At 44.8% G+C, this 27,216-nt stretch overlaps 1 protein-coding gene across 1 annotated transcript; it reads left to right on the plus strand.

The window, feature by feature from the left end:
* The first annotated feature begins 4,378 nt into the window (after positions 1-4,378).
* Positions 4,379-27,188, plus strand: HSD17B7 (hydroxysteroid 17-beta dehydrogenase 7). Its single transcript, XM_060232443.1, has 9 exons — positions 4,379-4,678; positions 10,689-10,892; positions 13,859-13,951; positions 17,507-17,621; positions 21,866-22,060; positions 23,513-23,617; positions 24,480-24,536; positions 25,770-25,868; positions 26,846-27,188. Exons 1-9 carry the CDS (start codon positions 4,644-4,646, stop codon positions 26,945-26,947), a joined length of 1,005 nt encoding a protein of 334 aa, XP_060088426.1. The 5' UTR covers positions 4,379-4,643; the 3' UTR covers positions 26,948-27,188.
* Positions 27,189-27,216: the final 28 nt, after the last annotated feature.

Here is a 27,216-nt window from a genome sequence, read left to right on the forward strand (position 1 = left end):
CTCAGAGAGGTCTTTCACCTCACCTACTACCCTTATCCTTTTCATTGGAGAGGCCACAGATTGAACCTGGATGCAAAGAAGATGCTCTATCACTGAACTTAAAAAAGGTAGTGCCCTGTGTAGGCACCAGTCGTTTCTGACTCTGGGGTGACGTCGCATCACGACGTTTTCACGAGACTTTTTACAGGGTGGTTTGCCATTGCCTTCCCCAGTCATTTACGCTTTCCCCCCAGCAAGCTGGGCACTCATTTTTCCGACCGCGGAAGGATGGAAGGCTGAGTCAACCTTGAGCCGGCTACCTGAACCCAGCTTCCGCCGGGATTGAACTCAGGTCATGAGCAGAGAGCTTCGACTGCAGCATTGCAGCTTTACCACTCTGTGCCACAGGGCTCTCACTGCTAAATTCATGCTGCTGAGCTGATGGAGAAGACACAATTACCGCTCCAAACACAATGGACGTCCTCAGATTCTAACTTTGGTTAGAGGAAACTAAGGTAATATGTTGGAAGGTTTTAAAAAAATATATCAAAAGCAGGGGTGGCTTTTTGGGGGGGGGGTGGAGGAAGGGGTGATATTTTTAGTTGTTCATAAATTTTTTACGTTGCTTTTCCATCAAAGTTCTCAAAGGGGTGCACAAATCACATATGCAAAGAGTAAGGAGAAGCTTCTGTGCTCATGAAATACCTAAGAGGTAGGATGCAGGCCTTTAGAGTATATGTACCCACTTGCTGGTTTAGGCCAAATATGGTAGAGGTGTTTCAGAAGTGCTATTAGAGCCTTTAAAACACATGTACATGTTTTTGATCTAAGGCCCAAGGTCACTGTTCTGAAATACGCATCTCTCATGAAGAATTGGCAGTGACCTTTCAAAACCATGTGCTTCAAAGTCAAACTTGATGGTAGCTTTTTTGGAGATTTGGGTTCACTGCAGACACACAGCAGTTGCTGGGAATGGCTATTAAAAATAAAGCAAAGCCCGTCTGGGCTTCGAATGCCACTGTGGAGGTAGGGGTGGTCCTGCTCTTGCCAGCCATTTTCTATGCTAAAACGTTGTGTGTGGGGGTGGTATTTCCCTGTTTTTGCTCTTTGCAGGAGGTATAAGGTCATGAACCTTCTGAATGCAATGTAAGGATAACTACATGGGTAGGTGTGGAGCAAAATGAATCAAATGCACGGTGGCACGAGCAACACCCCCCCCCCCAAAGTGATTGAGTTTGATGGTACAAAATGCCCAGGATGCTTTCCAGGAATGTGAGGGGGCTAGCCTCATGCAACGATGGAACTGGGGGCCCCTGAGCAAATGATGCCTTTCCTAAGGATTGATTGTATTGTTTTTTTTGTCCTGTGTGCCTAATTGGGTGTGTGGTTAGAGTTCTGCTCAGGACCATATGAGGTTTGTGTTCTAATCCTGCTGCTGCTTTCTCTTTTGCCACTGGTCACCAGCTTCCACTTGGCAGGAAGCAAACCCACACGTTAGCACTTTCCATCAGGTAGTAATTGAAAAGGTCACAGGGATGCCTTCTGTGAAGGTGTAATTGAGTTTTTGTTGTTGTTGCTGTCCTCATTGGTCCACTCCCCCTTGCTTTGCCAAAAGCTTTGTTGTTGTTGTTCAGTAGCACAGTTGAGTCTGACTCTTGGCAAAATCACGCCAGGCCCTCCTGTCTTCCACCATCCTCCAAAGTCTGCTCAAATTCATGTTTGTTACATCAGTAACGCTGTCCAGCCATCTCACCTTTTGCCATCCCCTTCTTCTTTTGCCTTCTGTCTTTCCCAGCATCAGGATCTTCTCCAGTGAGTGCTCCCTTCTCATTTGGTGGCCAAAGTATTTGAGCTTCAGCTTCAGCATCTCACCTTCCAGGGAAAAGTCAGGGTTGATTTCCCTTAGGACTGACTGATTTGATCTTCTTGCAATCCAAGGGACTCTCAAGATTCTTCTCCAGCACCACAGCTCAAAAGCATCTATTCTTCTGCGCTTGGCCTTCCTTATGGTCCAGCTCTCACAGTCATACATTACTACTGGAAATACCATCGCTTTGACCATACGGACTTTTGTTGGCAGAGTGATGTCTCTACTTTTTATTATACTGCCCAGGTTCGCCATAGCTGTCCTCCCAAAGAGTAAATGTCTTTTAATTTCATGGCTACAGTCACCATCTGCAGCGATCTTGGATCCTAGAAATGTGAAGTCTGTCACTACTTCCATGTCTTCCCCTTCTATTTGCCAAGGTGTAATGGGGCCGGATGCCATGATCTTAGGTTTTTTGATGTTGAGTCTCAAGCCTACTTTTGTGCTCTCCTCTTTCACCCTCAACAAGAGGTTCTTTAGGTCCTCCTCACTTTCTGCCATTAGAGTGGTATCATTTGCATATCTGAGGTTGTTGATGTTTTCCTCGGCAATCTTAATTCCGATTTGTGCTTCATCCAGGCCAGCATTCCGCATGATGTACTCTGCATATAAATTAAATAAGCAGGGTGACAATATACATCCTTGTCGAACTCCTTTTCCTATTCTAAACCAATCAGTTGTTCCATATCCTGTTCTGACAGTTGCTTCTTGACCCTTATACAGGTTTCTCAGGAGACATGTGAGGTGGTCTGGTACTCCCATCTCTTTAAGGACTTGCCGCAGTTTGTTGTGATCCACACAATCAAAGTCTTTAGCGTAGTTAATGAAACAGAAATAGACGTTTTTCTGATACTCCTGTGCCAAAGGCTGGTTTGCCTTAAATCCCCACCCCCCAAGACCTGAACCCTTGTGCAAGTGAGGTTTGGAGAGTTTTGCCAAGGCTGCCCTTGCCAAGTGAGCTGTGAAAGCACGTGAACACCAGGGTGAGGCCAGGGAGCGCTGAACCCTGGTAGTTGGGAGCAAATTGCATCTGAAATTGCGACTCGAGCGAATAAATCAGCCCAAGGAGGCACCCAAGAATGCGTGAGAATCCTAACATTCTGCAACAGAACGACGCTGCTATCTGCCACCTATGATAAAACTTGGAAGAAGCATATATGAAATGTTCCCCTTTGTGTCCTTGGTGTGCGAGTAAGAGTTACAAAACACACTAAGCATTCCTCTGAAAATGTAACCAGAGTCCTGCTATGGCAGCCAAAAGATCATCATCTCGTTTCCAACCGCCAAATGCCTTTTTTAAAAAAAAAACATGCAACCTGATAGAAAGTGTGCGAGGGAGGAGTTGTGCCGTTCCAAAATAATCACTATGCCAGCTCCAAAATTCAAGTCGTTTGCATTATTGCTACTGCTGTTAGGTTTCCAGCGCTGGAGGATTTTTCTCTCACCCGATCTGGGCTTCTAAAAGCCATCCAATATGATGACTCTAAGTAAGCAACGGCACATCCAGATGGGTAGTCATGTTGGTCTGAAGCCATAGAACAAAGTTAGAGTCCAATGTTGGTCTGAAACTGCCAACCCCCAGGTGGGGACAGGGGATCCCCTGCTTTGGAGGCCCTCCCCCTGCTTCAGGATCATCAGAAAGTGTCTGCTGGGCACTCGATTATTCTCTCTGGAGACTTTCCCATGGGGTATAATGAAGAATTAATTCCGTGGGTATCTGGGGCTCTGGAGGGCTGTTTTTTGAGGTAGATGCTCCATATTTTCAGCATAGCATCCAGTGACTCTCCCCAAAATACCCTCCAAGTTTCAAAAAGATTGGACCAGGGGGTCCAATTCTGTCAGCCCCAAAAGAAGGTGCCCCTATCCTTCATTATTTCCAATGGAGGGAAGGCATTTCAAATGTGTGCAGTCCCTTTAAATGTGATGGCCAGAATTCCCTTTGGAGTTCAATTATGCTTGTCGCAACCTTGCTCCTGGCTCCATTCCAATGTCTCCTGGTCCCCACCCCCAAAGTCCTCAGATATTTCTTGAATTGGACTTGGCAACCCTAAAGGTGCCACTGGACTCTCATTTGGTTCTAATCAGACAAGGCAGCTGTGTATGCATGCACAAGCCTGTTCCAGCAGTCCACTCTGAGGCTGTGAACTGCAATCGCACCCCGCTGAGTCTTCCCCAAATGTCCTTTTAAAAGGCTCTAGTCACGAAGGCAACGTCTGCTTTCCTTGCTGTTTGTGCCCAGCGCCTGGCATTCACACGTCTACGCGCTGTCCCCGGAAGCTTCACCTGGACTTGGGTTCCAATTCTGAAGTTTGCGCGGACCACAATAGCCGGCCACAACTTTATTTTGCAGATCTAGCTGCTGTAGTACAACGCGTGACGTTCCAAACACTCCACCAATGAGAAGACAGCAGCGCCGCCACTGGAAGTTGGAGAAGCCCGCCTCCGAATATTCACGGCCCAGCCGATTGGCTAGCCTTCTCTCTTTGCCTCCTGCCCATCATCGGGCTATAGTCACGCCACGCTCCCTTTTCCCTCATCAGCGCCGAGACCGGCTCTTATTGGCGGAACGCGTCCAGGGAAAGGGGGCGTGGCTTGAGTTTGACTTGAGTTCGGTGCGGTGCCGAGGTCGGAGCCCGGCTCGGGGAAGGCGGCGCTTCTGTGTGCTCAATAGCTGGTGGTTGGTGAGGGGGCATTGGGGCGTAGTCTAGCGACCTCGGGGGCGGGGCCTCCATGGGGTTCCTATACTCAGCGGCGGGTCTGCTGTTTTGCCTTCATTCATTTTCTGGCCGGCATCGTCATGCAAAGGGTCGCGGTGGTCACTGGAGCCAGCAGGTAGGAAGGGCGTATAAGGCGGTGCCTGGACGGGGAGAAGCGCCTGCCTGGCTTTGAGTGAGAAGGATGGGGAAGTCTGACACGAGTCAGCCAAGTGTAATATATGGTTCCTAACACGAGTCTCAAGCACGTCTGAATCCCACTGGCTTCCATCGGCAGCATTACGCATGTATTTCACAGTCTTTCTAAAATCAGTCGGGCTGGAAGAGTGTTGGTCTCTGACTTGACCGTGCTTACTGTGCTCTTTTGGGAACCCTCCAGTGTGTGTGGTTGGAAAGTGATGGGGCTGGGGGGCATATGCGAGTGGGGACTTCGGAGAAAAATGATATCTGGGAGGATGGGGAGGGGGGAAGGCAGCCCCTCCCTATTCTAAATTCAACCTAAAATGTGTATAGTTTTTTAAAAAAAATAAAATTAAAATGCGGTGACTTTTTTCTTTAATAAGCGTCTCTTAATTATTACTTTTGAATTGGCCAACGTGCTGGAAGGCAGAAGCAGATTTATACCTTATTAAGCAGCACAATGCTGCCTCTTTGAGAGAGAGATCTTTTTTAAATTATTGTTTTATTAATTAGACTTATACACCACCTTCCTCCCTGACAGGGCTTAGGGCAGTGAACAACACTTCCATACATACAATAAACATTTACAATTAAATTATAGTTATAATAAGTCACTTATAATCAGTTAAAACAGTAAAAAGTATCATCTAATATAATTTTTGCCTTCTGTGCCCCAAACCCCTGCTAGTCTATCTGCACAGATGTTGGTGTGTACCAGCAGGCATTGTGTGTGTATGTGTATGGGGGGAAGATGTGGACTGAAATGGCCGGGCACACCAGGAGCCTAAGTGGTACTGCCAGCGTCTCTAGGGCTCACCATGGATGCAGAACTGGTCGCGGGGGCCAGGCACAGTAGTTTGACAAGCTACTTATCCCTGGCCTACATGTCTCTCTTCCTCCCTCCCTCGCCCATTTAACAGCTGTGTTTGTGTCAGTGGTCGAGAGAGGCCCATATGTGTTAAGGATTTTTTGAGAAGAGTCAAGCTGTGCCTGGTTATTTTAAATTTACCTTATGGGAAGTTTTTAAAATCATTTTTATATATTTCTGTCATATTAGCTGTATTATATTCAGCAGAATAAATGTGATTGCTAGGATTCAGCAATGTTGTAATAATTGTGTATTTTGGTAATTGTGTATTTTGATGCTTAGGATTGGATCCTCTCTAAATCTTTGTGGCACAGAGTGGTAAAGCTGCAGTACTGCAGTCGGAGCCCTCTGCTCATGACCTGAGTTTGATCCCAGTGGAAGCTGGTTCAGGTAGCTGGCTCCAGGTTGACTCAGCCTTCCATCCTTCCGAGGTCGGTAAAATGAGTACCCAGCTTGCTGGAGGGATAGTGTAGATGACTGGGGAAGGCAAACCACCCTGTAAAAAGTCTGCCGTGAAAACGTTGTGAAAGCAACGTCACCGCAGAGTCAAAATGACTGGTGCTTACACAGGGGACTACCTTTACCTTTAAATTTTATATCAGTGGAATGGAATCCCCTCGCAGTCCTCTCATCTGTGCACAGTGCTGATCCTGCAGGATGGGGGATAGGAATGACATGGGGGACTGCAAGGGGAAACAGGAGCGAATGGGTATTGTCAATGTAGTCTGGATCCAGTGCTTAGAGAAAAGGGTTGTTGTTTGAAACTTGGCCTCTCATCCCTATCTCTACATCACTGAAAATAAAACTACCAGTATCAAATTAGTGGTGCAGCTGCATGTGGAATACTATGTACAATTCTGTCGTCTTATTTCAATACCGATATCTTAACACTGGGAAAGGTACTGGAAGATCACCTTTGGTATGAATGAAAAAGAGACTAAAGTGTCTGGAACTTTTTTGTTTAGGAAAAAAAACGACTTCTAAAGTGCCACTAGAGAGAGGGCCAGGGGTCGTTGAACATAACATAGGGAGAATTTTTTTCTCACTTCCACAAAACTAGAACTTTTGGTCACCTAGTGGAATGAAGTTCAAAGCAGGAAAACGAAAGACAAAATCTGCAGCGCATGATGCGATGATGACTGCCAGCCTTTCAAGGGGCATTGAACTTCATAAACTGTCTGACAGCTATTATCTGCAATAGCTAATTGGAACTTGCTGGTTCAGAACTTCAAACTGAGATGGCCTGAAATTGTCTGTTTGGGGAAGAGTTTGATTCTGGGTTACTGACTTTTCTGGCAATCTTTATAAAATTAGTTTTGGCAGACAGGATGCTGCTTGGGTTGGGTACACCTGCTAATATTCAGTGATCTGCCTGTTTCAAAACTAAGCCCTTTTTTTACTACTTAAAAAAAATAGGCATCTGAAAGGCTAAAATCAAGCCTTCTGCAAAGCATAATTTGCAGTTGGATTTTTTGCATGTTTGCTTGAGTATAAGTCTCTTGAGCCGAGTGTTAACAGTCACTAGCAAGCAGATGTGCATGGATCGGGCAGTATGGGTTCTTATTGCCTTTCAACAGTGCTTAATTTCTTTCGATTCCTTTCCTTTGAGCAGTCTGAAATTTCATTTATAATCTCTACTTATTTCCCAAAAGACGAAAGTTTTTTTTTCAATAGCCAAAGGTTATAATAAGATTTTGATCTGAGAGTAGGAATGGGACCACCCTGCTTGGATTAAAATAATTGAAATTTGTCAGCCACGGTAGAATAAAATGACGTCTTAGATATTAGGCATCTTAGATAGTAGAAAGCATTCCAATAAAATAGGAGGGACTGTATCTATTTTACTAATGGAGCAAGAACAAATTCTGTCAAAGTAGGACAGATGCAAAAAGCGGCCTCTCACAATCAATGTTCCCTGTAAGTGGCAGAGTCTTGTGAGCAAAAATTCAACTTTGTGAGCTACAGGCATTAAAATTGTGAACTGCTGCATAAATCAGTGTGCTCTGGGGACATCCTTCCTGAGCTAAGACAAAAATGTGTCAGCTGGAGACTAAAAATCTGTGAGCTGGCTCACACTAACTCGGTTTAGAATAACACTGCTCATAACCCCTGTTGAATGAACATTCCTTCCAGCAACAGTAAAAGCACTGAAAAGACCAGGTGAGGTCAGATTATAAGCATACGAGGAAGAGAAACAGGGGAAAGTATTCCAAAACATTGTGAAGAACAAACTCGTCAAGCGCAAAGAGTAGTACTATTGTAATCAATCTGCCTCATCCATTTTTAATTGTAATTGCTTAATTTCTGAAAAAATAACAGGAATCGGGTTTTTTATATGGGGGAGGGGGAAAGCTGAGACCATCCTTTGAACTGTAAGACTTTCTCCCTAAATCTCTGATGTGTGAGGACTAGTCACTGTTGATAGAAATCTATACCTGCTCAGGGACCCAACTCCCTTTGGCTAGAAGAGGAGCTGGTATTTATACCCCACTTTCCTCTACTCTAAGGAGTCTCAAAGTGGCTTACAATCACTTTCCCTTCCTAACAACAGGCAATTTGTGAGGCAGGTGGGGCTGAGGGAGTTTTGTGTGAGAGACTGTGGCTGGCCGAAGGTCACCCAGCAGGCTTCATGTGGAGGGGGAGTGGAGAATCGAACCCAGTTTTCCAGATTGGAGTTCACAGCGCTTAACCACCACACCACACTGGCTCTCTAGTATTCCTTGATAGATTCCATCTATCATTTCTGAACAGAGGACAAAATTTTCGCTGATTCTTTCCTTCAGCAAACCTCTAGTTCCCCCCTCAGTTCCTGGGGGTCCCTTAGGAGTGGCATTTGAGTGGGGTGGGAGGTAGTCAGAGAATGTGCACTCCCCTGTCGGAAATCCTTTGGTCAGGAGAGACTGTGGACAGGATCCGAGCTTTCATTTCTTTGAGGGTTAAATTGTGACACAGTAAGCTTTTGTTCCATTCCTGCCATAAGTGTTCTCAAATCTTTCTCAGTGGGGAAAATATTGTGAGGTGTCACAAAGGAACATCCTCAGAGATTCCCCAAAGACCTTCTGCGTTCTTGCACAGGAATCTTTGTTGTGGGGGTCAGACAGAGCTATTTTGCAGCTCTGGGAAACAACTGAATGTAATGTTTCCCCCAATCTTGTTGTGTACAGGTGAGTTAGGAAGATTTGTGCTTTCTTTTTGGAGATTTTGTAGGCTGCATTCTTTTATCCTTACTACAAACTCGTGAATAGGGTGAAAAGAAGGAATGTTCATTCCATCCAGTTACGTGGAAATTATTTTGGAAGCTGTTGTTCAGACCGTGTTGTCCTAAAAGTGTGGGTCATAAGTGTGGGGATTGTGTTTCCCCGTTAAAATTCAGCATCTTGTGTTTCTCATGTAGCCCAGAGCCTCAGGCAACAGTCTGTTGTGTTTGGCCAGTGTGCCGATTTGTGCAGAGATCCTATCTGGTTCTGGGACTGACCCACCTACAATTGGGGCCAGATGAAATTTAATCCCAGCACACAGAAGCATGCACGTCCACTGCTTAGTCACCCACCTTTATATTTTGTAATGAAAGTTCAATTTTTGGTAAAATGGTGGCGATATTGACAGAGAGAAATTGGATGACATGGAGTCTTTTAAAATTATTATTTTTTTTGCTTTCTTAACTGATACTTTGTAGGAGAAAATGGCATTTGTTGTGTGTGTGTGTTATGGGGTGTGTAACTGGTTACCCTAGACAGGGTGCCATCAGGACAAGGGAAAAGGTTTAGGGGCCCATTTTATGGGCTCACTGGGGCTGCCACCCTCAAAAGCTAAGTTTGAATTTCAAGTATATGTCACCATCTAGAGCTTCCCACAATAAAACCATTTAATCCAGAGTAAAAAAAAAAAACTTGCCCAGCTTCGCTGTTGATCCAGAACAGGGGTGGCCAGACTGTGGCTCTAGAGCCACATGTGGCTCTTTCACACACATTGTGTGGCTCTTGAAACCCCCACCACCCCATCAGTCAGCTTGGAGAAGGCATTTGTCTCTTTAAATCACTTCCCCAAGCCCTCCCCAATCTGTCTTCCTTCCTTATCTTGTGGCTCTCAAACATCTGTTATTCATGTCTTGCAGCTCTCAAACAGCTGACATTTATTCTATGTGGCTCTTACGTTAAGCACGTTTGGCCACCCTGGATCCAGATTAATTTTGTAGGGTTTCCTGTAGCGCTGTTTTCATTTTTGCACGGTGCAATCCTAAACAGAGTTATTCCAGTCTAAGCCATTTGATTCTAGTCTAAGCCCATTGATGGGGCAGAAGACGTGCAGGTTTCTGTGTGCTGGAATTAAATTTCATTTGGCCCCAGTTGTAGGTCGAAGTCAGTCCCAGAACTAGATATAGAAATAGGCATGCTGGCCAAACAGAACAGATCGTTGTCTGAGGCACTGGGCTACTTGAGAAACACAAGATGCTGAATTTTAACTGGGAAACAGTCCCCACGCTTATGGTCCACATTGCATCCTTTCATCCTTACGACATATCAGTGAATGTTGTGAAAAGAAGGAATTTTCATTCCACCCAGTTACGTGGAAATGATTCTGGAAACTGTTGTTCAGACCATATAGTCCTAAAAGTGTGGGGATTGTGTTCCCCCATTAAAATTCAGCACCTTGTTTGTTTCCATTTCTGATAGGAGTTAATAGGAGTTTTGTGGGTTTATGAACAGAACTAAAAATCAGTAGGCAAACATGTTACCATATTCATATTCTACATGTTGTATCCTAAAGGCCAAACCCTTGACCCAAGAGGCACATGATTAGGAAGAAACTAGAGGGAGGAATTAACTATGCCACCGCTATGTTTTCCTTGTATCAGTTGATAACTTTCCCCCATCAGCAGGTACCTGAATATTTCCATCCAAGGTGCAGTTCTGTGAAGGGGAGACTGACAGAGTTTGATAGCATATCTTGTAACTCTTTCTGTTGACTCCATAGAAAAGGAGTGAGGGGTTTAGTTGGGCTCCCAAAGCTGTTCAGGCTGTTCCTCTAAGCAGCTGACCCATAAGGCTTATAGCACGCCTCATTACTCTTTCTGTTGCAGCGGAATTGGTTCTGCATTGTGTGAACGCCTTCTTCAGGAAGATGCCAGCCTCCATCTCTGCCTAGCCTGCAGAAACATGGAGAAGGCCAACACCACCCGTAAGAAACTGTTGTCCTGTTTCCCCCATGCAGAAGTCAGCATTGTTCAGGTAGACGTTGGCAGTGTGGCATCGGTTCTCAAAGCTGCCAAAGAGATCAAAAAGAGGTATGTGGAAGAGTGGGGACACCTGGGGCAGTTGGGAGGGGGGGGGAGGCTTCCCTGTGGCCTTTTGTAATGAGTCATTTCCTTAACTCATCTGAGTTTCTCAGAACAGCTCTCCCATGTTAGTGTTCCAACTGATGTCCTTGTTGCAGAATTCTGTGACTATAGCCGCACTAGTCTGATGTAACAGAGTGATACTTCAAAGCCTTTTAAGGTGGAGCTAGATACTTGCCAGCAGATAAGAAGGTTGGGAATATAAACTGGGTTGCCAGGGGATGAATTTAAGTACATGAAACAGTGCTATCTCCAGAATGTGTGAGCAGCCAAACACGCTATACCAGGGGTGGCCAAACTTGCTTAACTTAAGAGCCACATAGAATAAAGTCATATGTTTGAGAGCCACACGATATGAACGTCAGATGTTTGAGAGCTGGGAGGGAGGAAGAAAAATAGATGGGGGAGAGAGAGGTGGAAAGAAAACAACTTTTACTTTAAATGCATTTTCCAAGCTGCCGGCAGGCTTGGTTTGGAGAAGTGATTTAAAGAGACAGATGCTTTCTTCAAGCTGGCCAATGGGCAGTGGTGGCTTCAAGAGCCACACAATATGTGTGAAAGAGCCACATGTTGCTCCCAAGCCAGTTTGGCCACCCTTGTGCTATACCCATAACCAAAGTCTAGTTCCATCCTTCTTAGGAGTCTGCAGATTGCAGCAAGACTTGTAACCCGCTGCTGTTTTCAACTAGTCAGTTCAGTCTCACCCTGCAACAGTTTCTATAAGCATTTAGTCACTTTGGGTTTCATTTTGTTTAAAGAAGCCATAAATGTTTGTACTCTGTAGCTTTTTCCTTTTTTTGTCTTTCCCATTTTTAAGATTGTTCTTTAATCCCAACCCAGTTATTCTGAGGTTTACTTTTCAATCAAAATCCATGATGGAACCAAACTTTTGGCATGTAAGATCTTTCATTTAGGTCCCTTAAGGTTACAAAGGTGGATCTCGATTCATCCTTCAGAAACCTGTTTGACAACTGTTGTGACAGATGTTAGTTCCTGCCAAACGTTCTGAAGTGGGACACACTTCTAAACTTACTTTGCAAGTGGGCTCCAAAAAATAGAGTAAATCCACACTAGTTTTCCCACTCCCTGGTAAAAAATACAAGATTTGCACATCAATTAACATTAAACAAGTTTGTTTTTCATTTTAAGTATTTACAAGTGTATTGTATTACTGAGCAGCATGCTGTATTTTATGGACATTTCATAAATTAAGCACAGGTAAAACCAAATTTACTATTTCTTTCCCCAGCTTTCCCTGTTCTACCTCTACCCTCCTGGCCCTGTGACCCACTTTGGGGTCCCAACCCACAATTTAAGAACCAATGGCAGAAATAATGCCAGTGCAATCAGATATGAATTTGCCTCATGAGAGAAACCATCATGTGGCAAGATGATGCCGAGCAATTTGTGTGGGTTGTTATTGTGACAATACCATTGGACAAATCCAGATATTCAGAAACGTCAACGTGCATCTTGGATTTTATGGTTAAAAATGTGTGGAATTGATTATATTGTTTTTAATATTCTGTGTGGTTTTTTTGTTAGCCGCCCTGAGCCCATTAGGGGAGGGCAGGATATACATTTGATAAAATAAATAAATACTGAGTTTTAATGTTTCATGAACCCAAACAATTTTATTATTAAAAATGGAATGATTTTTTTTAATGGGTAAAGATTTTCTGTATCTCAATTATAAGGGTTTCTGAGTAAATACCTACTTTTTTCTATTTTCTTCCAAGACCTGTTCTGTGCATGCTTACTTGGGAGCTAGCTCTGCCTGAATTCAGTGGGGTTTACTTTAAAGTATATGGATTAGGTAGTAAAAGCATCGATAACCTGCTTAGTGAAAAGTTAAGTTTTAACCTAAACTTTGTATCTCCGATAAAAAACTAAAAATCTTACAAAGAAGTATTATCATTAGACTGAGCTAGAGGCCTGGTTAAAAGGCATAGAAGTTATCTCCCCCCAACTTTCCCCCCCTTCTAGTTCTAATCAGTAAAGATAAGTAGATAAGATACATGAATCCTGTACAGAGTGACTCCTCCTTCTTCCCCTACCTCCAGACATTTTGAATTCAAGTTAGTCTCCTGATCAGCTTGAACTTTAAAGCCTGCCTGTGCCTCCTTGTCACCCATTGGAAAGGATGGCTTGACAGAGCCAGGAAAGAAAGTTACCATTCTTCATAATGGAACTACTCTTTTGGGTCACACTACTGCATTCAAGTGGTAGCAGACACCCTGCTACCTGTGAATAGTGAGATGTAATTGGAGGGCTGTAACGTGTGTGTGTTAGGAACTTGTCTTTGCAGCGTTGGACTGTGGCCAGTTCCACACTAGACCTTTAATCCTGGTTCATCCCTGTCCCCAAACTGGTTTTCTACACTAGAATCATAAACTCATCGAGTTGGTTTCTATGATTCCATGATTCAAGTGTAGAATGTCAGTTTGGGGACACGGCTGAACTAGGATTAAAGGTCTAGTGCAGAAATGGCCAGTTCTTTCCTGAGCAGACTTCCTGTAATGCCTGATGGCCCGGAGTCTACAGCATTGAAGGAGAGTAAAGCTTTTCATGGTGTAAGTCTCTTCACGCTCCAAGTGGGGTGGGATCGTATATTTAGATTCTCTCCTGCAGGAAAATGAATTTGTGCAAGCAGAAAACTGCCATAGTAAAGGAAACTATTCACCTCAGTGTTTTCCTAGTGTGCCAGTTTTGTATATGTTGGGAGGCTGTGAAACCTGCAGCCTGAATCTGTCTTGAATGACAATGCTCACTGTATCAACTGGCTGCCAAAGAAAGATAGGACCAGAATTCAGGTCCTAATGCATGTATTTTGTATGATCAATTCTGTGTAGCAAGTGTTCAAGACTGTTGGTCTCTTTTGGCAGTAACTGACAATAAATAATTTTGTTTTGCAGATTTCAGCATGTAGATTATCTCTTCTTGAATGCTGGGATCATGGTAAATCCACGTATCAGCTTCTCAGCTTTCATTCATGGCCTCTTCTCCAGGTATAGCACATCTAGCTAACTAATGGACCTTGATTCCCTGCCTGGCTTTGAATAGAATGAAGGGATGAATGGATGTTCTAGGACATTGCTTTGGGTGGCCAAGTGAGATAGAGGTGTTCTTTGTCATTGGCTATCTTATAAACCTAAGTCCATCTAACTCTCATGGATCTCCTTCCTCTGAACAGACTGTCACAAGCTTAATTCTTTCTACTAGGAAGAAATCAACCCCCTCCCCAAGGCTGCCATCTTGCTTTTCTGCCTCCTTTCTTGCATGTAATCCAACTGTAAGAACGTTGAAGTTTATTTTGAGCATAAGGTACATTTCTAGATCTCACTGTTTCAGAGCTACATTTCATGATATGAAGATAAAAGCATTAGAGGATCAGAGCGTAGCCCAGATTCGCTGTCTTTCTCCTCTTCCACTTAACTTCATTTGGAAGGGTGGGTCCCATCCTTCCTTACTGCCCACATAAGATCACACCCAATGGTTGAATAATCATATTGCAGAAGGAAAGTGCTAGCTGTATTTAGGCCACAGCGTTTATTATTTTTTCAAACATATAATATGTTGGACTCAGTGCAGTATTCCCATGGGTGCAAAGGCTTCTGTTCTTGAAGGGTGACTTACTTGGCTCTGTGTTCCACAGGAGCAAAACGTGCTCCTGAAATCCTGCTCCTGGGGAATTCTTTCTCCCTTGAAGCAGGATTTCAGGGAGGGAGGAGCCTAATGTCAGCTGCCATGGGAGGAAGGAGCCCAATGTCATGCGCTGCAGGTAAAAAGTCCTTGCACCTGTGGAATGCTGCCCTGCATCCAGCTCATTAAATGCTGAGATAATATGCATATTGGATTGGATCCAGATTCAGTTTTCAATCAGTGGAACTTTTCAGAGCTTCTCTCTCTCATCTTCCATTGACGCCCACTGATTTTCTTACAGAGCTTTTCCTGGGGAATAGGGTTCCCTGGGGAGCAGCATGAAGGGGTAGGTCTGCAGGAGGAAGGGAGGATTGGTGGAAATTGCCGGTTTAGTTAGTTTTTCAAACTAACCCATTAGGGCAGGGGTCGCCAAACTGTGGCTCAGGAGCCACATGTGGCTCTTTCACACATCTTGTGTGGCTCTCAAAGCCCCCATCGCCCCGTCAGCTGACTTGGAGCAGGCATTTATCTCTTTAAATTACTTTTCCAAGCCAAGACACTGGAGAATGCATTTAAAGTTTCTTTCTTTCAACCGCTCTTTCCCTACCCCTCCTTCCCTGCCTCCTGGCTCTCAAACATCTGACATTTCATGTCTTGCAGCTCTCAAACGTCTGACATTTATTCCATGCGGCTCTTACGTTAAGCACGTTTGGCTACCCCTGCATGAGTGATTTATAAATATGGCTTGAAGAAAGAATGAAGCTATGATTGGTGATATTTTAAAAGGGAATCAAGAAAGTCATATTTTGAATTGGGCAAAGTTTGCAGGGGGGGCTGTGGAAGGCCTTGGGTGGGGGGAGAACTCTTCCAAAGTCTCTGGTGCTGCTCACTCTTGATATGAAGGCAGAGCCCCATGTCTTGGTTTGGGAAAAAGTACCGAGGCCCACGATAAAGAGGAGAAGATCCGTGAGATTAAGAGCCTGTTAGGGGGCCGGATGAGAAATTACCAGGGCCTGGATTGGTTTGCCAGGTGCCCATCCTGAAAATAAAGTGGCAGCGGCAGGGAAAGAGAGGGTCACATTTATATGTGAAGCCTTTTTGGCTTTGCTTTTTGGAGACTCAGAATATACGGTTTCTCCCGTGGATCCTGTACAGATGCACGTATCTTACTGGACAACTGTACCTCCCCTTCCATTCTTTGCACATCCCACTGATTGTTATCCAAGAGCAGCAGCCTCAGTTGGCCATCAGCCTTAAATGCAAGAGACTGTCCATACACTCCAATTCTGAGCCTCAGTAGGAAAAAAGTTATTAAGAAATCATCTTGCATCGTATCTTTACAGCAGGGGTCCCCCACCTCCGGGCCATGGACTGGTACCAGGCCGTGGCCTGTTAGCAACCAGGCTGCAGAGTGAGGCAGAGGCACTGCACCACCCCTTTCACCTGCCCAGGTCCCAGATAGATGAAAGAGGCAGCGCAGCCTCACTCTGAAGCACTACCTCTTTCATTTGCCCGGGTCCTGGGTGGGCGGAAGGGACAGCACAACAGTGACCTTCACCTACCCCTCATTTAAAGATGCCCATGGTGGGGGCAGGGACAGGATGTGGGCATGGGGGCAGCCTGGAGCAGCAAAAACCCCAGCACCCCCACCGGTCCGTGGAAAAAATGTCTTCCACAAAACCGGTCCCTGGTGCCAAAAAGGTTGGAGGCTACTGGTTTACGGTATGCTTATCTGGCACACAATATGAACTGGAAGTAGCTTGATTGTTGCAATGTTTTTTCCCCCAAAGTTGCTGCAGCTGGAGGTGTAGGAAAACTGTTGGCAGATGCCAAACTTCATTTGCCAGGCATGTTGCACTCCTGTTACAATATCAGTATTTGGAACAATTCTGGCATCATATTTCCCCCTCTCCTTTTCACTGTCTCCTTTTTCCGTATCACATTCATTGTGAACTTGCTCCTTGCTTTCAAGGTCTTGCATTGTCGGGCCCTTCCCTAATCTCCCTCCTCTTCCTTGGCTTTTGTGCTCCTTCCAATAGGTGCAGCTTTCTTAGGGCATAACCATCTGCCCTTGCCCCCATTCCTCCTTATCACAACTCTTAAGGATAACAGGAGCCCTTTTGTGTTTTTGCTGCTCCTGCTGTCTAACATGTTGCCTCCTTTCTCAGTGACCCAAGGTGAGAAGTGTAAGTGATTTCTTCCTTTCATAAAGTCCATTATGTACCTCTTCAGGTTCTTTTTCCAGTTCATCCTTCTTAAAATCAGCAGTTTGCACATTAAACTGTTGCCCCACATCATGATATGGGGACAGACATGATCTTATTTATCTATTTATTTACTCCAGGAGTGGCCAATGGTAGCTCTCCAGATGTTTTTTGCCTACAACTCCCATCAGCCCCAGCCAGCATGGCTGATGACTGCGGCTGATGGGAGTTGAAGGCAAAAAACATCTGGAGAGCTATCGTTGGCCACCCCTGATTTACTCTATTTATCCCTCACTTTTCTCCCCAATGGGAACCTGAAGTGGATTTCATCTTTCTCCTTTCTTCCATTTATAGCCTCACAGTAACCCTGTGAGGTAGGTTAGCCTAAGAGTCTGTGACTGACCCAGCCCAAGCAAGCTTCCATGGCACAAGCAGGAATTTGAACCAGGCACTTCTGTATACTTTTGCCATGTTTTTGAGAAGCCGCTGAAAAGTTGATCTCCACATTGTAGCATAAGAACGACCACTCTAGAATGTGCCAGATAGAAACAAAGATAGTCATTTCCCGTGTGTGTGTGTAGAAATTGCCACCTCCTTACCTCCACATAATCTTCCCCTCTCACCCTAAGAGTAAGAAAAAGGGATAATGGTTCTTTTTTAGGGCAGATGTCCTTGCTCTTTTGCAGATGCTGCTGCAACTTCTTGTTCTGTTTTCAGGAGGGCATTCCGGATGCTAACCACAGCAGAAGGCCTGATGAGTCAAGAGGATCGTGTAACTCCAGATGGCCTGCAGGAAGTCTTTGAAACCAACATCTTTGGGCATTTCATACTGGTAGGAAAGGTGTTGGCCCAGCAACTGGGTTTTGTGTATTGGACTGCTTGTATAAAGGACTTTTATCACAATAATGTAGGCCAAGGGTGGCCAAACTGTGGCTTGGGAGCCACATGTGGCTCTTTCATGCACATTATGTGGCTCTCAAAGCTGTCTTGGAGAAGACATTTGTCTCTTTAAAACACTTCGCCAAGCCAGCCAGTGACTTGGAGAATGCATTTAAAATTGCTTTCCTTTCACCCCTCCCTCCCTTCCTTCCTTGTGGCTCTCAAACACCTGACATTCATGTCTTGTGGCTCTCAAACATCTGACATTTATTCTATGTGGCTCTTACGTTAAGCAAGTTTGGCCACCCCTGATGTAGGCAGTTCGGACTTTGTTCTGGATGAAAGAAACTGAGGCCTTGAATGGAAGGGTTAGGATCTAGCTGAATCCACAGCAAATCAGCCTTTTGCTACTCTTCATGTTCCTTGGCACCACAATGTGAACGTTTCAGACATCCTTTGAAGATTATAAAGTGATCTGATCGCAAGTATATGAAGGTCCTAAAATTCCGGGAAGTCCAAGGGCTAGCTGATCATTTGAGAGGATCCACTTTCTTCTTCTTGCACCCTGTATCAATGTCTTGGAAGAATACACATATGGCATTTTTTTTAAATCAGAATTTAATAGAGCACTATAATTTCTTGAAAACTAATAGGCGAAATGCTATCGGAATCAGACTCACCTGTAAAATAATATATTCCTTTGGCAAATGGAATCCTCCCACTTTATTTAGATCTGGACCTCTAGTTAGTGGAATTCTGGGGGGAAAGGTTGCTACACTGCCTGTCGGGGACCTCAGTTGAGCCAGTGACTCCACCTCTCTCCTGTTGGCTGGGGTGATGCCTCCACCCTCCAACCAGGCTCTTTGACAAGCTGTTGGCTTTGCCAGGGCTAATGGGCTCTATGTTGATTAATTCATACGCCAAACAACAGATCTTACCATTGAAATCGGTGGTCCAGTAATTGTAGCACAGGGCAGGCCCAGAATACTGAAAGTACCCTTAGTTCAGGGGTGGTGTTTTCGCTGGCAGGTGTTACTGCTTGGCAGGAAAATGATCCAGTTCTTTCAGACACTGAAATGGGGAATTGATGCAGTCCCAGCAGCGTGTCTTGTGACTTGACCGTGCTTGTTCTTGAATAGTGGCTGGTGGTCCTGCAGGGCAGGTTTTGATGTCATTTTTAGAACTGAATAAGCAATTCTAGCAGACGTTGCCTGACCTGGATGGCCCAGGTGAGCCTGATCTCAAAGGCTAAGCAGGGTTGGTCCTGGTTAGTAATTGGACAGGGTTGCTGTGCAGAGGCAGGCAATGGCAAACTACCTCTGAATGTCCCTTGACTTGAAAACCCTTCAGGGTCACCATAATTCAGCTGCAGCTTGACCGCACTTCCTGCTCTCAACAGAAGTGGCTCTTCCCATCCCAATCTGATTTTCTCTGCCTGTCCTAAGCTCCCTTTCAACACTTATGTCACCTTTTGCTACAGGTTTCTCTCTTCACTGAGGGCCGTTTGCCAGTTTGGTGTAGTGGTTAAGTGTGCAGACTCTTATCTGGGAGAACTGGGTTTGATTCTCCACTCCTCCACTTGCACCTGCTGGAATGGCCTTGGGTCAGCCATAGCTCTCGCAGTTGTCCTTGAATGGGCAGCTGCTGTAAGAGCTCTCTCAGACCCACCTTCTTTACAAGGTGTCTGTTGTGGGGGAGGAAGGTAAAGGAGATTGTGAGTCACTCTCTGTGAGATTCAGAGTGTAGAATAGGGTTTAAATTCAATATCTTCCTCTTCTACTGACCAAGGCCAACACTGCTTAGGTTCCGAGATGTGATGAGGTCAGGCTAGCATGGGCTATCCAAGTCAGGACATTTGTGTTTTAACAATTTATTAATAACATATGGTTACAATATTTAATTGTCTCTTTTCTATACTAACCCATATGATATTTCAAACCCCCCCTCCAGTATTTGACTTCCCCGAAGTTATAAATTTAAATTCAATTATAAAGGTACCACTAACCAATCGAAGTTCAATATTTTTCTTCTCTCATTAATACTAAAAAATTGTCCAATGTCTTTTTACATTCCACTCTTTCTCCATATATCCTTTAAATTTCTTCCACTCCTTTTTGAATATGTCTAAAACATTAATCAAGACCAGAGCAAAACATTCATCAAGACCAGAGTCAATGTTTCTGTACCACCTCGAATACTTTTTAGTGAGCTGAAGGGGCTCTTGGTCAGCGTCAGAAACAAGTGTGCAACTTTGGATACACCAAGCTAATCCCAGCCCACTATTCATGTACGGTGGCCCACTACAGTCTTGTTAAATCTGAGGGTGTTTTTGCTGCTTGCACGACACTGTTAGAACCAGGGGTAGTATCAGCATTCTTCATTTTATTTATTTGATTTATATTCTGCCTTCCCCGCCGAAGCAGGCTCAGGATGGCTCACAACATAAAATCTCACAAACAATTACATTGTTTTAAAGTATTAAAATTACACATTCAGTAAGAAAATAGATATGCAATGATTAAAACAGTCAAAACAGAATGTTGAGTTGGTGCTATTCTGGTAGCGACGGCCTTCTTCCACTTCTCTTAAATACCAGTGCTGCGTCAATTGAATGCCTGCTGGAAGAGGACAGTCTTGCAGGCCCTGCGGAACTGCACAAGGTTCCGCAAGGCCCTCACTTCATCTGGCAGTTGGTTCCACCAGCAGGGGGTTACAATTGAGAAGGCCCTGTCTCTGGTTGATTTCAATCGGGCCTCCTTCAGCCCAGGGATTACTAATAGATTTTGTGATCTCAATCTAAGTACTCTCTGGGGAACATATGGGAAGAGACGGTCCCTAAGGTAGGCAGGTCCTAGGCCATATAGGGCTTTAAAGGTAATAACCAGCACCTTGTAACGAATCTGGTATACTATTGGCAGCCAGTGCAGTTCCCGCAGTCCCGGCTGAATGTGCTCCCACCTGGGGAGCCCTAATAACAGCCGGGTGGCTGCATTCTGCACTAGCTGCAGCTTTTGGGTTCGGCACAAGGGCAGCCCCATGTAGAGGGCATTACAGTAGTCCAGTCTTGAGGTGACCGTTGCATGGATCACTGTTGCCAGGTTGCCACGCTCCAGGAAGGGGACCAATTGCCTTGCCCTCCTAAGATGGAAAAATGTGGATTTAGCAGTGGCTGCTATCTGGGCCTCCATTGTCAGGGCGGGCTCCAGTAGCACCCCCAAGCTCTTGACCTTGTGCGCCATTGCCAGTGGTGCACCATCAAACGCCGGTAGGGAAATTTCCCTTCCCAGACCGCCACAACTCAAGCAAAGGACCTCTGTCTTTGCTGGATTGAGCTTCAATCAGCCAAAGCCATCCAGCCATGGCTTGTAGCTCCAGGTCCAAATTTTCTGGGACACAGTCAGGCCTTCCGTCCATCAGTAGATAGAGCTGGGTGTCATCAGCGTACTGGTGACAACCCAACCCATACTTCCAGGCAATCTCGGCGAGGGGGCGCATGTCGATGTTGAACAACATCGGGGAGAGCACCGCCCCCGAGGCACCCCGCAGTCAAGCTCATGCCTCCGAAACAGTTCATTAAATTAACATGTTATGAACACTCACTAACAGTTTGTGGATAAATTTCTCAAATAGTGGACTTTCCGTGTAATATGTTAAAGCAGTAAACATAAGAAGGGTGTCCAGCCCTATGCTTTTTTGAGCCATCTGATTTGCTGTCTTTATGTGTCACCCTCTGCGTTTTATGATATTTACCTTTTTAAATAGAAACTGAAACTTGGAGAGGGAGGAGAAAGGAACAGGGTTGGTGTCAAGCCCCTGGCTGGCCTCAATAGATGCTGGCTGGGGTGGGGAGAATCACATGTTCTACATAAGGTTGCCAACTCCTGTTTGGATAATACGTGGAGGTTTGAAGATGGATTTTAGGGGAGGGTGGGGATTGGAAAGGAGGGGTCTCAGTGGGGTACAATGCCATAAACCCCACCTTCCAAAGCAGCCAGTTTCTCCAAGGCTGCTGATCCCTGTTACCTGCAGATTAGATTTACCAGGAGATTGTGTTCATCTCCATGCAATGAAAAGTTTCACCTGCCCACTTCCATACAATGATAATCTCTTCGAGGAAGAGGACTGCCCCCACCCCACCCCAAGCTATTGTCAACTCTGTTTGGAGTCTTCTGCAATCCTGGTGTCTTGTCTTTCCAGATCCGACAGCTGGAATCTTTGCTTTGCTCTTTTGAAAGGCCCAGCCAGCTCATTTGGACCTCCTCGATCAGCGCCCGCTGTTCTAACTTCAGTCTCGATGACTGCCAGCACAGCCGAGGCAAAGAGGCCTACAGCTCCTCTAAATACGCCACTGATCTTACTAGCGTGGCTCTCAACAGCCATTTCAACAAACAGGTGACGGATGCTCATTTTGCTCTGCAGTGGTTTCTTGTTTTTTGGAAAAGGGATAAGGTTGGGGTGAGCTTCAGTGAATGTTAGTGAAGAGTGACGAAACATGATGTGTCAGAGTGGGTTTTTTAAGGGTTTCTAGTCGACAAGGCTGTGAAGGTTAAGTTTAAGTATGTAAACACTGCCTGGTGAAATTTCCAAAACTGGGAGGGGCATGGCTCAATAGGTTTAAAAAAAAAAATCCTTACTGTGACCTGCAGGTGGTGAAGAAATTAAGCAATCTAAGGAATTTTGTGCAAACCTGCTTAATTCCATCATTTGTTCAGGGCACAGTGGTGCACAGATGCTTTTGTTCTAGGTGCAGGATTTGAGCTCTTTGGGGTGAAGTTTTGTAGTTGTCTTGGCTTTGTTTCCTCTTTAGGCATCCTTTTCTCCTCCTACTTGTGTAGTGCATCACAATCTCTGTCTTCCAAAGACACACCACATGAGTGCAGTGGGCATAGAAGGAGTGCAGGACCATGTATATGCTCCTTCCTCCCCCTCCCATTTGCAAATGAGCATGCTTGTCCAGCGTCTTCTATGTGCATTCTCCTAAATATGGGCCCAGCATCTACATGCAAACAAGCTGAAACCCTGTAGGCCCAGGCCTCATAATTGCAAACATTTGTTCCTGGCCACTTCTGGTCACTTAAATAGGCATTATTCCACGTGCAGTGAATGTGCATTTGAAGGTATGACAGTTATTTCCATTTCAAGGATATAGATGTACCTAGGTCAAAACACATAAAGTTGTCCAAAGCCTACTTGCAGATGTTGCAACAGGGACTTCCATATTTCAGTTCTACTTTTCATCAACTGAGTTGTATTGCACGTGTACAGAAAAGGGGGTTCTGTGACTATAAGAGCTGCGCAGCAGAGAAAAATTCAGTGCCTTCAAACACACACCTCTTTGCCAACCAGTTCTTTCAAATATACTTACTATCATCTTTGTATACTGCCATTCCCTCAAGACTGTGTTTTTAATCCTCACAGCAAGCAAGCGTAAAATTGGGCTCAGAATGTGAGTCTTGCTGTGACTTGAATCCTGACCCCCAGCCCAGACCTTTTGTATCACATTATCCTCTATTTGTAACCCATTTGGATGCTCTTAAAGGATCAAATATTTTGAAGGCCACCTCCCGTTCCCCAGCAGATCTGTTTCCAAGAAGGCACTTAGAGACCTCCCTTTCTTGTGCGTCTCTCCAGCTGAATGCTTTCTCAGAAATAATCCTCCTGCTACTTGAAGCAATTGGCATGCATAAAGAGTGGAATGGGAAACTACTGGGAAGATGTGGGGTAGTCTTGTAATAGTTTTCCCTCTTCTCCCAGTAAGCTATGTCACTGCATGCTTTACTTGAATATGCTCTGTTGGATTCATTTCCCCCTCCATTTGCTTTTGTTTCCCCTCTCCCCCAATAGGGACTGTATTCCAGTGTTGTGTGTCCAGGAGTTGTGATGACCAACATGACGTATGAAATCCTGCCTTCTTTCATCTGGAAGTTATTTTTCCCCATCATGTGGCTGGTGAGTGGGCTGTCTTCTGAACCCCTTATAAAAAGGGGAGGACCAGGGCTCACTGTAGAGCAGGGGTCGCCATCATGGTGCCTATTGGTGCTATGGCAGCTGCCAATACTTTTCCTGGCATCTGCCAAATGTTTTTAGAAAGAGGGCCAGGCAGGATGAGGTTTTGGCCCAGTAAGGTTTCAGATTGGCTGCTGGAGAATTGATTGGCTGTGCAGATTTTTTTAAAGTATTGTTTTGGCAACAGCTGCCTTCACAGTACAAGGATCTTCATTGTTTCACTGAAGGTAAGCCATGGCAGCCATTTTGTGGCTGGCTTCAGCTCTTGCGGCAGCCATTTTGTAGCTATGTCCACCACATGTCAGAAATCTAAGGGTGTACACAGACTCAGAAAGCTGGGGAACCCTTCTGCGGATCATCTGCCTTGCATACAAAAGGGCCCTAGTTCAATTCCCAATAATCACCAGTTGAAAAAACATTTGATAGTAGAGGGCATGGAAGATCTGTACATGAAATCCTAGGGAACTGCTGCCAGTCAGAGAAGACAGGACTGACCTTAACAGGTGAAAAGGTCTGACTTGGTCATAGAGCATCTTCACATGTTCAAATTTTGGGAAACTGGGAAGAGGTTCCAGTTCCAGCATATGTGGGAGAAACGGATATATATGTAGGCCAAGAACTCAGTTTATTGCTAGCAAATCTAAGGCAAGAGGAGGTCAGAGTGGCTGTTTTCTGCTTGAGTTTAGGTGCTGTAAATATTGACATGAGTTGTGGTAGTATTTCCTGCCATTTTGAGAATATCGAATGCCAGAGCTGTAGAAGGAAGATTTAACAAACCAAATGTTGTGTTTTGCTCTGCTGCCAGATCCGCCTTTTCACTCACACTTATACGCTGACGCCTTACAATGGAGCAGAAGCCCAGGTAAGGTGTTTTTCACCTGTAGCATCTAGGTTAGTGTTTCAGCCAGCTTCTCTGTTTCTGTTGCTTAGCTGTTGCTTCCCATTGGCGTAAATAGAGAAAAGTCTATTCCAGTGGTCCCCATTTGTGGTTGGCTGGCCTCCCATGGCAGCCATTTTGTGGTTGTGCCCACCACCCTAGATCAGAATTCCAAAAGTGCCCACTAGTCCCAAAAGGTTGGGGACCCCTTGTGATTCCATAAACCATTCTAGCCATTCTCATGTAGCCATCTGTGGCCATGCCACTTCTTTTTGCAAAGAAATAGACATGAAATAATCTTCAGCAGGAATGACTAGTACCTCTAAGAATGGATGGAGAATGATTTTCTCACCACTGAGGACTATGACCCTATCCCCACACACTGAGACTTGAGCTCCACATGTAGAAGAATAAGCTGATTGACTGCTCAGAACAGTGCCACTTCAAACCACAGGGAAAGAATCACCTCATTCAAACTTTCCCAATGTTGATAGTTTTCTATAAGTGGAAACCTAACACAGCACACACACCACTAGGCTAAAACCTCTTTCTCCATGTCAATACCTTTATATCTGTGTGGATTTTTTCATAGGGGCAATTAAAATATAAGCGCCACCACCACCTGCAGCCCATTCTGTTGCTTCTAGATTTTACCAATTGCAGCAAGCGTAGCCCAGGCCTAAGAGTTAAGGAGCATGGATATTTTTTTAAAGGATAGAGCTGTTTCAGACCATTGAGCTGAATGAGGAATAATAGAAACGAAGAAAATATAGGTAGTATTAAACCTCAGCATTTGTCTCCTACAGGGGTGGAATTCTAGCAGGAGTCCTTGGCATATTAGGCCACACCCCCTTGATGTAGCCAATCCTCCTGGAGCTTACAAAAAAGTGCCATCAGGAGTGTGGCCTAATATGCAAAGGAGCTCTTGCTAGAATTCCACCCCTGGTCATCTATTAGAAATTAAGTACTTCACCCACTTCTCTTTATCAGCTTGTGGAGATAACAGTTGAAAGGATGGCAGTATTCCTATACTGCTGCTAAATGATATGCCAATACTTTGTTCCTGAGTGTACTTTGGTGCCGTATCCCTCACCTCTCTGTGGGCTTTCTTCCCACTCTCACACTTGTCCTTTTTAGCCCCTGTTAAGTTTTGCAGAGTTTGTAAGGAGTGAAGGGGTGCTTACAATGTGCTGCTCATGGCTTGCCCTTCCTATCTAGGTTTGGCTATTCAAGCAGAAGCCAGAGACGCTGGACCCACTGGTGAAATTTCACAGCTGTACCACATTATTTGGGAAGAATTATGTTGACAGCCGCAAGGTAAGCCTACCTATTTGTGCAAATTATGCAACAGCTATTGTTTCATTGATGAGATTCACATGTCCTCTAACATAAGGAATGGGGGGGGGGGAAGGCCTTTCATAAGGAGAGGCAGCTGCTTTAGATGGCAGATTTAGGCTTAGTATTTAGACGAGAACTGTTAGAGACAGATCCAAAGGGCACAATTTACCAAGGGCGTCTGGATTAGTCTCATTGAAATGCATTGCCTGGAACTTTAGGGACTTGGAGGTCTAAAATAAAATCTGACATTCCCTTTTTTTAAAGCTTACTCCACACACCCGTTAAAAAACACATAACGTTATTGCTCCTTATTTAGTTCATTCTGGTGGAGACTTTTGCTGTGTATTCATGCAGACACAGACTTGGAAACCAGTCCCATGAGAAGTTATCTTAACATGAGACAATGATGGAATTCTGTATTTTTAAAGGGGAAAAAAGCCAAAGCAAGCCTTGATGCCAGTTTCCTATTATGATGATCTCAATTACTATTTACACAAATACTTCTAAGTTGATTTTGTTTAAAGAAGCATCTTCAGCCAGCTAGTGGGACCAGTGGATATGAAAATAAGCTTTGATATGTGTATCACTTGCGGAATGAAGAATTCTGCATCTGAGTGCAGAAACTGCATGTGCACTTTCTGCTATATTCCAGATTACCAGTTCACCCATCTGTGCAGTTCCTTTCGGAAGCTTGCTGATAGCACTTGTCAGTTGGCATGAGCAGGGGGCTCAGTTTTGCTCCAGCTGTCCCAAGCACTGGTCAGCATTAGCATAGGTTATTGGACCTGCTTTATGCACATACATAGCAGAACTGAGACCAAGAAACAAAGTATGCAGTTTGTAGAGGCCAGCAAATAATACCAGGGAATGAGGGGTATGGTGCCCCACACAGGTGAGGAAGAAGGGCTTAATTCATCCTGATAACCTTTCACTGCTGTGCTCTGTGTGTCATTCAGATGGATATCAACCAAGACCTGGCTGAGAAGTTTTACCAGAAGCTGTTGGAACTTGAGGTGGAACTTTTGGCAAGATGTGGTATCCCAACACACAAACAATAACTAGTCAACATCTCCTGGCTGTTGCCTGTCTTCCACAGCAGTGGGACTTTATTGTTTCTTGTTTGCAAAGCAAACCTCACTAAAGAGTTGACATCAGGCTTTCCTGGAGCTGATGAAAGGAACCCAAAGCCTTAATTATCTATGTCTTCATTACCCCCTTCCCCCCAAAGTCTGGAACTTTACTTCTGTATGCAAACTGTCTTTCTAATAAATGGTAGCAACACAGAACCATTCGAAAAAATTGCATCTGGTTTGCCCTCTGTCCTGCC

The sequence above is a fragment of the Heteronotia binoei genome, chromosome 2 (genome assembly GCF_032191835.1).
Source record: "Heteronotia binoei isolate CCM8104 ecotype False Entrance Well chromosome 2, APGP_CSIRO_Hbin_v1, whole genome shotgun sequence".
Taxonomy (NCBI): Eukaryota; Metazoa; Chordata; class Lepidosauria; order Squamata; family Gekkonidae; genus Heteronotia; species Heteronotia binoei.